The 12,523-nt window shown below is 40.3% G+C and overlaps 1 protein-coding gene across 1 annotated transcript in view; it reads left to right on the plus strand.

Moving 5' to 3' along the window:
• ADAM23 (ADAM metallopeptidase domain 23) overlaps positions 1-12,523 on the plus strand; it is a 161,177-nt gene that overhangs the window by 42,973 nt on the left and 105,681 nt on the right. The window contains exon 3 of the mRNA XM_059927367.1: positions 2,274-2,350. Within this exon, the coding sequence (XP_059783350.1) occupies positions 2,274-2,350 (77 nt within the window). The remainder of the gene's footprint in view (positions 1-2,273; positions 2,351-12,523) is intronic.

Genomic DNA, 12,523 nt, shown 5'->3' on the forward strand with positions numbered 1-12,523 from the left:
TGTGTGGAAGGAGTAAATAAAATAAGCAAAGGAAAATCCCAGTATTAATATTATTTGCCAGCCCTTTCACTGAATTCTGTTAAACTGAAGCTTGTCACATTGACTCGGTATAAACTTATTTCACAACGATCAAATTGTCTGACTCTGAGCAATTTCTCTAAAATGGAGTAAGCAGTTACTACTGGGCTACGTTGTTTTGCAACAGGGTTTTCTTGGGGTTTGTACTTGTCTCATTGCTTATTTGCTGTAAAATGAGCCTTTTGCTGAGAGGTTCTTTACATCAATAACAGACATACAGAGATTTGCCTAAATTTGAATTCAAAACACTTTTCTTTGGAATACTCATTTGGAAGTTTTGCTTCATTTGTTTTGCTAAGTCATAATTTATGTGTAGTTTTTTGTTTTATGTGTAGTTACTCTTTTTACCACAATATATTCTTGTTTATAAAGATGCTCAAAGAAGTACATTTATCACCTCTTTTAGGTCAGGGTGCCATTAATGAACTCTTCTCTACTATTTAATATTCTTAAGAGAAATATGCCTAAAGACCTATCTTATTCTCAGGAAGTAAGGTGTTTTTTTTTTTTTTTTAACTTTTGGGACCCAGAGATGCAAAATTTCCCCTTGTACAAATTATTCATCAAATAAAAATTTTCATGCAAAAATTAATGCTTCAAGACACAGAATGAATTTAGATTAAAGACTCTGTGATATTTATAGTAGATAAATAGAGGTTCTACTACAGATGACAGAGACCATACCTGACAGGACAGAAATTTCTTTCTCTCTCAAGGAGTTGTCTGAATACAGGAAGCTCAGATCAAGGATTATGACCCTGTTCTACTGATACATGGTTGTTTGGGGTAGACATGGCATCCCGTGGTATTAGGGATTGAGGTGCCTTCCTTCTCATTGCTCTGTATTTAAAATTTAATATGTTAATTTCCTTTTAATGTTATTTATTTATTACAGAGTGACTATCTGATCAGCAGTTATGCTTGGCAAGAAGTAGAAGTCATGGTTTATTTATAGTATTTTATAAGTTTGGCATGGTAAAAGAGTCCTGACAATAAATATTTGGTTAATTAATTGAAAGTTCATGTATTTGGGGGAAGGGTTGTTAATGTACAACTGTTCGCAAAACCCTTGTGATATGAGTTGTGGAGCAAACCGTCCAGGGTGGGAAGCGATCATACATCATTGTGGAGGGAGGGACAAGTGCAGTGCTCCTGAAGTCCTGAGTTCGTTCCCAGCAGGCATGTGAAGGAAGCTTCCTGGAAAGTAATGGCGTTGGGCTGCGCTTGAAGGAGGAGTAAGATGTCGATAATGCGAAGTGGAGGAGAAAGGCAAAGAGGAGCATGGGGTGGCATTGAGGGGAGGGGGAGTGGAAAGCGTCTGGTTGCCATGCATGTAGCACTTCACATACGACACCCACTGTACCTGAGGAGCGAGGTCTGGAGGAAGGAGGTTTGTGTGCGTGTAGGGGGTAGGTGTTGCATGCGTCCTTGTCCTTTTTTTTTTTTTTCCTGATTGGGTGACAAAAGAGAGTTTTATCTTGGATAATACTTTAACCAAACTTCATTGACTTGTTAATTTACGTTATGCAAGACGCTTCTGTGAGCTATACCAATCTTTAATACCTAGAACATATGATTCATGTTTAGATGAGATCATCTTTGTATTTGGATTAAATCACAATGAGGACAGTATTTGTAAATGTGTGACTTTCAAGGGGGGATATAAACTCTCGTTATCCACGGAGGGCCTGGTTTGAAGTGCTTTCTGAAGTTAATAGGTTGTGCTATCCCATTTTACCGGCACATTCTGCTGATACATCGTTTAGAGAAAGTTCCAGTTCCTGATGAAGAGCAGAGCGCTGACATGAGTTTTCAATTAGGTGTGCAGAAAGAATCGGTTAGCTTTGTGCACAGAATAGGCTGAAATCAAGCTTTAATTAGTCAGACTTTTGCATAATTCATCACGGTTCCTTTGAAAGTCCAGTTGAATCTGCTCTTAATCTTTGTCACTATGGGTCCCTTTTAAAGGACTTTTATTAGTTCCTTGCTGCACAGATATTTAGGTCTTCCAAGTAAGGCCATGACAATGCACCTGATCTCTTCTTAAAGAAATGAATTGTTACATAAGGATCCATAAAGAAATGAATCAGTCCATAAAGTTTTCTTCTTATTAAATATCATTCTTGATATCAATATAATCAGCTTTAAAGATAGGAAAGTAAGCTAAGGTTCTTTCTGTCTTTTTGAATCCATAGGCTGTCCATCTGGCCCAGGCAAGCTTCCAGATTGAAGCCTTCGGCTCCAAATTCATTCTTGACCTCACACTGAACAAGTAAGTATTTAGTTATGATCCTGTTAAAAAGTAAGTGCAATAAAACTCTACGTCATGATAATATTTTAGTCAAAATAATGTCTGTTGTTGAAGCAACTGATATTTTCTAGCTGATTATATGTCATATAGCACTTAAAGAAAAATGTAAAAGTCTGAAGTTAATTCTTTTGATAATAATAATGTCTTTTTATTCCTGAAAGAAGAGGCATTTAACATTTAATTTGTTAAAAATCTCAAATACAGTACTTAGATATTGTGATTTTAAATGGTACAAATATTTAAAGTAATGCTAGTTAATTAAGTGCTAACTATAATCTTTACAATATATAGCAAGCATGATAAATTACTGACTCAAGTATAGTTAGATTTCAGTCTAGAAATTCCACTTTACCTTTCAGTATGCAATTCACACGACTTCTGTATGAAGAACAGAAGAACAGAAGAAAATGATGACTTGCAAATACCTATTTTGAGAAGGTTCTTTGCTTCGTAATTTGCTCTAATACAGTTTCTTAGAAATTTTGGTCCTGATGAAGATTTACCCGATTTTTCTCTGAGCATGTGTTTATGTTGATATTTAAATGCTATTTCCCAAGTTGGAACCAATTGCACAGATGTCTTTGTACAAAGCACGAACAAGAGCTGTTGCCTTAAGCAGGGCTCTTCAGCCTCGAATTGAGCCAGCAGTGAGCCTTTCTTTGGTGAAAGAGCTTTCCTGCATGGTTTTCTTTAGTTTAAGACGCTCCAGTCAATATTTTAAACTCTCATCAGTATTTTGACCAAGACTGCATTTTTGCCAGAAAAATACCACGTAATGCTATCAGACACTATAATGTGGGTGACCACAGTCAATATCTGAGAAATTGCAGAAGACTATAAAGAACAACTATTAAATTTCTTGTGTGCCAAATTTTGTGAGCTCTGCAGAAAAAAAGATGCAGGGTCAGCTTGGGTGCTCCTTACTCAAGTGTAATTGCAGCTTTAAGTCAGAATGAATCAGCAGAACTCAGAATTTCCTGTGTTGAAGATATTGCAGGTTTTCCTCTTTGAGTCTGCTGAGCATTGGTTGAGTTCCTTTTCACCATGCTGAGTCAGCAGTGTGCCTGCAAAAGGGTCATATGGGGGCATCCGGGGTACTTAGAGGTCTGGAGACACATCAGAAAATTATTTACCACTAATATTTAACATGCAGAGGAATCAAATTGAGCACCTACTATGAGCAGTCGTTGCTTTAAGGAGCTTATAGTCTACTTGGGAGAGGTTAATAGATAAATGTATAATTTTAGAGCAGTGTGAAATTGGTTGTGCTGGAGATAAACATGGAATGCTATGGTAGCACTAGAGAGGAAGCTCTCCAGGCTGGAGGAGTGTGAAAAGGCATCTTAGGAAAGGTGATGCTTGAGCTAAATCTTGGAGGGCAAGTGCTAGTGAGGAAGGGAAGTGTTGGGGATGGATGGGTGAGAGAGAGAGAGAGAGAGAAAATGGAGAATTGTGTTCTAGGCAGAGGAGAGAGTGTGTGCTAAGGAGGCGGGCCATGTAGCAGTGTGGCATGTTAAAGGGAGCATGAGTCTTTTGTTGAATTTCTTGGTAAATTACAAGGTTGAGGGAGGTGAGTCCGAAGAGGTAGGCCCGGGGACAGCTCAACTCAGGCAAGATCTTGTATGTCATGCTCAGTGCTGGGCTATTATCCCCTAGACTGTGAAAAATGAAGTCAGCAGATAAACAGAAGTTCTGTTCTCAGGAAGTGCTAAAAGGCATGGAGAGGGAATGCTTTTAAGAAGTCTTCGATTGATAAAAATCATTAGGATTGCTTTGATATGGGTGACAAGGCAGAAAGAAGAGTTAAAGTTAACAGGTACCTTGATTGCATAGCTGGGTGGAAGGTGGTATCCAGGTGAAATGGGCAGCACAGGGAAAAAACAGGTTAAATGGTGAAGAGAAAAGAATGTGAAATCAGAGTAGACATAATTGATTTGAGGGGCTTTGGGACATACATGAAGCCATGTCTAGGCAGTAAGTGGATATAACAGTCTAAAGCTCAGGGAAGAGGTAGGGGCTAGAGATAGTAGAGTTGAAAGTAGTTTCCATATGAATGTTAATGACAAACATGGTTGTGAATGAGACCATGTTCATTCAGGAAGGGTGGGTAAAATAAGGAGAGCATAAGCTGGGAAGATTGTTAAGGGTTGAGGAGAGGAAGAGGAGCCAATGCAGGGACAGAGAATGAGTGATCAGAGTAGGGGGAGGAGAATCAGGAGCATGATTGAATAGAGAGTTTCAAAACAGAAAGTTGTGATATATAGCCTCACATGCAGTAGACTGATCTAGTGAGATAACGGGCAAAGATTGCCTTTGTATTTACCTATTAAGTAATCACTGATGGTCTGAAGGCAGCAGTTTCCATAAAGTTTGGGGCAGAAACCAGGTTACAATGGGCTGGGAGTGATTGAGAGGAGATGGTTTGGAGACAGCATTGCTCATTGGGTAAGTTTGGGTGAGAAGGAAAGAAAGCTAGAGCAGTAGCCAGAAGAAGACATTGGGGTCTAGGAAGGGGTTTTTAGGGATAACAGAGCAGGTGTTAGGCTGACAAATGGAGATGTTAAGAGTGAGAGATGAAGATACAAAAGAGAGGAGATAATTTATGGAGCAAGATCTGGGTGAAGATAGAAGGGAGTGAGAGCAAGAGCACAAGGGCAACTTAGTTTTGAACCAGGAGAGACAGTTCATTCCTAACTTGTATGAAGGTATTAGGGCATAGGCAGGTAGAGATAAGTTTGCAGGAGAAGGGATGGAGTTCAGTGCATCTCTGAAGATTTCTTTCTTCTTGGAGACAGCATTATCTACCATTGGGTTGGAGAAGGAGGGTGGATTGGGGCTTGAGGAAAATGATGAAAGTTTAGGCTAACACGGAGAGAAATGGGTGAGGAAGCTCACCAAGGTCATGTTAAAGAATTTATGAGCAATCTTCATTAGAAGTCATATATTATGTGTTGGTCTTTGTGTCATTGTACCTGATGGTGTTTTATTTTATTTTTTTAACCTGGAGTGCTCAGTAATTCCGTCACTGCACTGTGTGGGGGAGGAAGGTAGATTGTAGTGTGGAGCAGGGTTCATGTTTTCTGGTGGTGACTCAGAGGAAGAGCAGTGGAGACAGAGCTCTTTGAATACTGGTGAATAACTAGGGTAGTTTGCTATCAGGATCCAGTTTGGGTAAGAATGGAGATGAGGTCAAGAGGACCAGGAAAAAATGGAGGTCTCTGTAGGGACAAGTAAATGCAGTGAGAGGGAGACCATGAGACCTATAATCACATGGTATCTCCCCTGTTCAGAGTCCCGAGCCTTCTGAGTGCAGCGTGTGTGTGCAATACTCACATGACCTCCGGAGACAAGGGAACTGGGTAAGAGTGTGACAAGTGTTGGCCAGGGTGGGTCTCTAGTTTAAATAACTTTCGATGGCTGTGATTCACTAACTTTCAATGGCTGCTCCATTACAAGGAACGTAAAGAGTCAAGAGAATTTTTAAAATCAGTCATGGAGAAAGAGCTTCTGAGCAAAGAGGAATCTCATTTCCACCAAAGGGTGGTCGTTGCCATACTATTTACAACAATTTTAAATTGTTAAGGAGGGGAAGGGCAAAAGGTGTATGATAGGTATACGAGCTCAGTGAAGGAAAGAAAGCATTAAGGTGTTAACATAAACTAATCAAAGTGGCAGAATCTAAATGGTTAATGACCTCACCAGGGCTGGACTGCCAGCTTGTGAAGACTACCCTGATGTGAGTTCCTGGGAGGAGAGCTTTCTGAGTCTGTGCTTTCATGGACTGAACAAGTGAGACCTTGGCTTGCTGAGGCATCTCGTGGCAGAGGCGCGTGTTTTAATTTAGCCAACAAATATTGAGTGAGCATCTGCTCTATGCCTGCAATTGCTGTAGGTGCTGATGCTGCTGGGAGTGAAATAGACAAGTTCTCTGTCTCCCCTCATGGAGCTTTGTTCCAGGGGAAGAGACAGACAGTGAACCACTAAATAAAGACGAGCGCGTTGAAAAACATATAGCTGGGCTACGTGATGGAGAGAGACTTCAGCTGGGAGTGGCCAGTGTGGTTTACATGTCACAGAAGCCAGAAGGTCTGTCTGAGGAGGGACATTGAGCTGAGACCTGATCATCCAAGATGAGACACCACATGAGGCTGGAAGGTGAGAAGGTTCCACTCAGCTGGGACTGTGAGACAGCAAGTGCTGAGGAGAACGTGGAATGTTCAAGAAGGACCGAGGCTGCTGTGACTGGAGTGCAGCAGGGGGCAGGGGATGGTGGGAGACTGAGGAGATGAGGTCAGAGAGGAAGCCGTGTAGCCAGACCGTGAAGGGCCGTTGTCCACGGGGAGGCATTTGGGTAGGACGCCACTGGAGGGTAGGAAGCACAGGCATCACACCATTGGGTTTACATTTTTTTTAGCCCAAAAAGTCCTAGTTGTGGCTTCAGAGGATCTTTTGTCATACTCCTTTCAGGATACTCCACTTTTCAGTTTTGTTTTGTTTTTTCTCTAGAATGACCATTGTTCCAAGTTACATAAGGTTTAAAAAGGATTACTAGATTAACAATTCTTTTTTTTTTTTGGCTGTACCCTGTGGCATGTGGGATCTCCAGGGATCGAACCCGTGCCCTCTGCAGTGGAAGCACAGATTCTTAACCACTGGACCGCCAGGGAAGTCCCCAGCAATTCTTAATGTGTATTGTTGATCCTTGGAAGCCCTCAGGGAGTCTGAAGATTGTCTCTCCGATATGTGTGATTGGAATTATGCCATATTACCTACAGTTAAATTTGCTGGTGTCTTCAGCAAATGTTAATTGGGAATAATTGTGATCAGAGTTACATAATGGTGGAGAGCATAGGTTCTGGAGTCAAACAGACCTGGGTTTGAATCTGGAGGCTGTCATTTACTAGCTGTGTGACCTTGGGCAAATTTCTTAACCTCTTTTTTAGTAATAGTTTGAGATACAATTCACACGCCATGAAATTCACTCCTTTAAAGTGTTCCCTTCAATGGTTTTTATTATATTCACAGAGTTGTGCAGTTATTACAACCATCTAATTCCAGAGCATTTTTGTTGCCCCAGAAAGAAACCCTGTATCTATAGCAGTCACACCCCCTCCTCCTCCCCTCCAAGCTTCTGGTAACCACTCATCTACTTTCTGTCGCTATGAATTTTCTTATTCTGGTATATAAATGGATTTATACAACTTGTGACCTTTTGTGATTGGCTTCTTTACGTAGTGTAATATTTTCAAGGTTCATTTATGTTGTAGGTTCATTTATGTTGTAGCTGAATAATATGCCATTGTATGGCTATATTCTTAGCTTCCTAAGCTTTAGTTTCCTTCTTAAGCTATAGGTTGTTGTAAGGACTAACTAAGATAATGTGTGGTACTTATACATGTCTGCTAATTGGAAAGGCATGCTTCATGCTGTGGACTGAATTCCCCCTAAAATTCCTTTGTTTAAGCCTTAACCTGCAATGTGACTGTATTTGGAGATAGAGCCTCTAAGGAGGTAATTAAGGTTAAATGAGGTCATATGGTGGAGCCTTGATCTGATAGGATTAGTGTTATTATAAGATAGACACCAGAGAGTTTGCTCCCTCTCTCTCTGCCATGTGAGGACACAGCAAGAAGGCAGCCATCTGCAAGCCAGGAAGAGAGCCCTCACCAGGAACTGAATCAGCCAGCATCTCGTTCTTGGATTTCTAGTCTCCAGAAGTATGAGAAATAGATTTCTGTTGTTTAACCACCGAGTTTATGGTATCTTTGTTCTGATTTTGGGGGGTATTTGATTTAAGATGAATATCTAGAAAATGCTGATTTAAAGAAATATATGCACACAGTAGTTTGCTCATGAAATGTAGTTCATGCAATGCTTTTGAAAGAAGAAAACAGCCACATTGATGTAGTTTCAGCTAGATTAAATAAAGACCCTGGCTTTTGTGCTGATTAGCATGGTTAATTCATTCTTTATTCAGCCAACAAACATTTATTGAGCATCTAGTTTGTGTAAGGTACTGTGCTGAGCAACCCAGGGAATTCAGAGCTGTGTAAAAGAATCCCTCCTCTCCAAGAGCCCATAGCAGAGAAAAGAGATTAAAATATATACAAATTATAGTAAACATGATAGGAAGTGACTTGGGAAGCCTTGGTGTTGGAAGGTTTTATGGGGAAGATGAGATTTAATGTTTTTCTTAAAGGATGCTGTCTTGGTTTTGGTTCCCCTGGTAGCAGATCCTGAAGGAAGAATTCCAGGAAATACATTTAGGGAGCTGAGGAGTGACAAGTGGAAGGGAAGGAAGCTAAAAAAGGGTGATTTCCCACGTGCCCAACTGGGGCTCATTCCCAGTGACGAAACCCTGGGAGTCCATGGATTCATCCTCTAGAACATGCCAGAATTTTATTGAACTGAGGGGTGAGGAAGCTTTGTTCACCAAGTGCCAGTCTGTTGTTGGTTGAGAGCTGTTTCTGGGGGCAATAACTTTTCAGTATGTCCCTCGTGCCTCCTCCTCTCAGGTAGAAAAAAGCCAGAAATCTTAGGTATTTCCAGTCACCTGCCTTCAGCGTGTTATGCTGAGGGCATGTGGGCAGGGCATGTTGGAGTCTGCTACAGATGCTTCGATTTGGGAAGATGTGGTAGGGAGAAAGGTGCATTTTACGTGGGGAAGTGGCAGAGCAAAGGTTTGAGAGCAGGAAAGCATCGAACCCCGGGTATGAGTGAAGACTAGTGAACCCCTTCTCTCAAAGAAACCTGAACCACCCATCAGCAGACGGAAGGCAAGCTTCCTGCTTGGACTCACTGGATTCAGAGGGGGAATTTCAGTCTTGTTCTGTTGACTGTTTTTCCAGCTCTGCAAATTTGGAGATTTGAACTTAAAATCTGGTTTATAAGGAGAAGCGTGTGGAGGAGAGACAGGCCTCCTGCCCCATTTTCCTTTTGTGAATGAATAGGAGCAGGAGCCGTGGCTGGAGAAGAGTGAGGCAGATCCACCTGCAGTGCAGTCCGGGGCGGGCTTGTGAGTTGGCTTGACTCCTGACCTAAGGCTGGCCGGCCATACGTGTCAGTGCTGACCCCTTGCTTCTCTCCTGTTATCTGCCTATCAGTCTCACTGCTGGAACTCCTCTCACACATCTGGGCGAGGGAAGGCACTGGCTTTTCGGAATTCAGGGTTTTGGTCTCAAACTCGCTGCTGAGGCTGCCAGCTGAGGCACGTTTTCTGGGTTTGAGTCCAGAGGAGTTAGAAATGACGAGTAACCTTGCTTTCCATTTCAGAATTCTATGTCTTTAAGATGCTGCTAACTCATAGGGTAGATGCTTTATTTCCTAATTTCAGGGGCCTGTAGAAGGAAGGCTATCTACTGCAATAGTAATGACGGTAATAGATCCTGTGCTAAGCCCTTTACCCATATTCTCCAATTTAAATCCTGTCACCAACCCTGGAAGGAAGATGTGATAATTTCCAGCAACCTGAGACCTGGTGACATTCAGTCACATGCTGGTGTGCAGCCTGGCAGTCTGTCTGGAGTCTTCTTCTGTGGCTGCTTTGATCACGGCACTGGACTATACATTTACAAGGGAGCTGGGCATAATTCTAATGATTGCTCATCTGTTCACATTAGGTGAGAAAAAGGAATATAACTATTTCAGTCAATTTTTAACAGTATAAAGAAAATGCAGAAGGTCCATATAGGATTTAAAATAATTCTGTTGTTTTAAAAAAAAATTTATTAGGTAACATTGGTTTATAACATTATGTAAGTTACATGTGTACAACATTATATTTCTACTCATGTATACACTACAGTGTGCTTACCACCCAAAATTTAGTTATCATTCATCAGTACAATTGATCCCCCTTACCCGTTTCACACCTCCCCCCTCATTCCTGCTCCTTCCTCTCTGGTAACCCCTACTCTGTTCTCTGTATCTATGTGTTTGTTTTTGTTTTGTTTGGTTTATTTACTTAGTTAAGTTTGTTTTCAGTATTCTACATATGAATGAAATCATATGGTATTTGTCTTTTTCCATCTGACTTATTTCACTTAGCATAATACCCTCAAGGTCCATCCATGTTGTCACAAATGGCAAGATTTCATCTTTATTTTAAAAAATATTTATTTATTTATTTATTTGGCTGCATCGTGTCTTAGTTGCGGCACATGGGATCTTTGTTGCAGTGCGCGGGATCTTCGTTGTGGCGCTCAGGCTTCTCTCTAGTTGTGGCACTCGAGCTCTCTAGTTGTGGTGCGCGGGCTCCAGAGCACGTGGGCTTAGTTGCTCCGCGGCACGTGGGATCTTAGTTTCCCGACCAGGGATTGAACCCATGTCCCCTGCATTGGAAGGAGGATTCTTAACCACTGGACCACCAGGGAAGTCCCAAGATTTCATCTTTTTTTTATGACTAAGTAGTATTTCTTTCTATGTATATATACCACATGTTCTTTATGCATTCATCTGTTGATGGGCACTTAGGTTGTTCCAATATCTTGGTTACTGTAAATAATGCTGTAGTGAACATAGGGGTGCATATATCTTTTCAAATTAATGTTTTCTTATTCTTTGGATAAATACCCAGAAGTAGAATAGCTGGATCATATGGTAACTCTATTCTTAATTTTTTTAGGACTGTCCGTACTGTTTTCCACAGTGTTTGCACCAATTTACACTCCCACCAACAGTATATGAGGGTTCCCTTTTCTCCACATCCTTGCCAGCACTTGTTATTCCTTGCCTTTTTGATAATAGCCATTCTAACAGGCATGAAGTGATATCTCTTTTTTATTTGTGTTAATTAGTGATGTTGAACATCTTTTCATGTGCTTGTTGGCCATCTGTGTGTCTTCTTTGGAAAAATATCTATTTAGCTCCTCTGCCTATTTTTAAATTGGGTTGTTAGTTTTTTTGTTGTTGAGTTGTATGACTTGTTTATGTATAAGGGCTATTAACCCCTTATCAAATATGTGATTTGCAAATATCTTTTCCCATTTGATAGCTGTCTTTTTGTTTGGTTAATAGTTTCTTTTGCTGTGCAGAAGCTTTTTAGTTCAATGTAGTCCCATTTGTTTATTTTTCCTTTTGTTTCCCTTGCCTGAGGAGACATATCCAGAAAGATATAACTAAGACTGATGTCAAAGAGTGTATTGCTTATGTTTTCTTCTAGGAGTTTCATGGTTTCAGAAATAACATTCAGGTCTTTAGTCCATTTTGAGTTGATTTTTGTATGTGGTGTGAGATAGTGGTCTAGTTTCATTTTTTTGCATGTGGCTGTCTAGTTTTCCCAACACCATTTATTGAAGAGATGGTCCTTTTTCCATTGTATGCTCTTTGCTCCTTTGTTGTAAATTGACCATGTATGTGTGGGCCATCAATTCTGTTCCATTGACCTATGTATCTGTTTTCTGCCAATGCCATACTGTTTTGATTACTATAGCTTTGTAATATCGTTTGAAATAGATTGTTTTGGGTAAGATGAACATTTTAACACTGTTCATTCTTTCAGTCCATGAGCATGAAATGTCTTTCCATTTATTTGTGTTTTCTTCAATTTCTTTCAACAGTGTCTTAATAGTTTCCAGAGTGCAGGTCTTTCACTTCCTTGGTTAAATTTATTACTATGTGTTTTATTCTTTTTGTTGTGATTGTAAATGGACTTGTTTTTAAAATTTCTCTTTCTTCTAGTTCATTGTTAGCGTTAGAAATGCAAGAGATTTTTGTGTATTGATTTTGTATCCTGCAACTTTACTGTATTCATTTATTATTTCTAATAGTTTTTTTTGTGGTGTCTTTAGGGTTTTCTATGTATACAATCATGTCATCTGCAAATAGTGACAGTTTTACTTCTTCCTTTCCAGTTTGAATGCCTCATTTCTTTTTCTTGCCTAATTGCTCTTGCTAGGACTTCCAATACTATGTTGAATAAGAGTGGTGAGAGTGGGCATCCTTGTCTTGTTCCTAATTTTAGAGGGATAGCTTTCAGTTTTTCATCATTGAGTATGATGTTAGCTGTAGGTTTGTCATGTATGGGCTTTATTATGCTGAGGTACACTCCCTCTATGCCCACTTTATTGAGAGCTTTTTGTGTTGAATCTTGTCATATACTTATTGGCCTGTAAATTTTTTGTGTGTTGTTCTTGT

The sequence above is a fragment of the Balaenoptera ricei genome, chromosome 7 (assembly GCF_028023285.1).
Source record: "Balaenoptera ricei isolate mBalRic1 chromosome 7, mBalRic1.hap2, whole genome shotgun sequence".
Classification (NCBI taxonomy): Eukaryota; Metazoa; Chordata; class Mammalia; order Artiodactyla; family Balaenopteridae; genus Balaenoptera; species Balaenoptera ricei.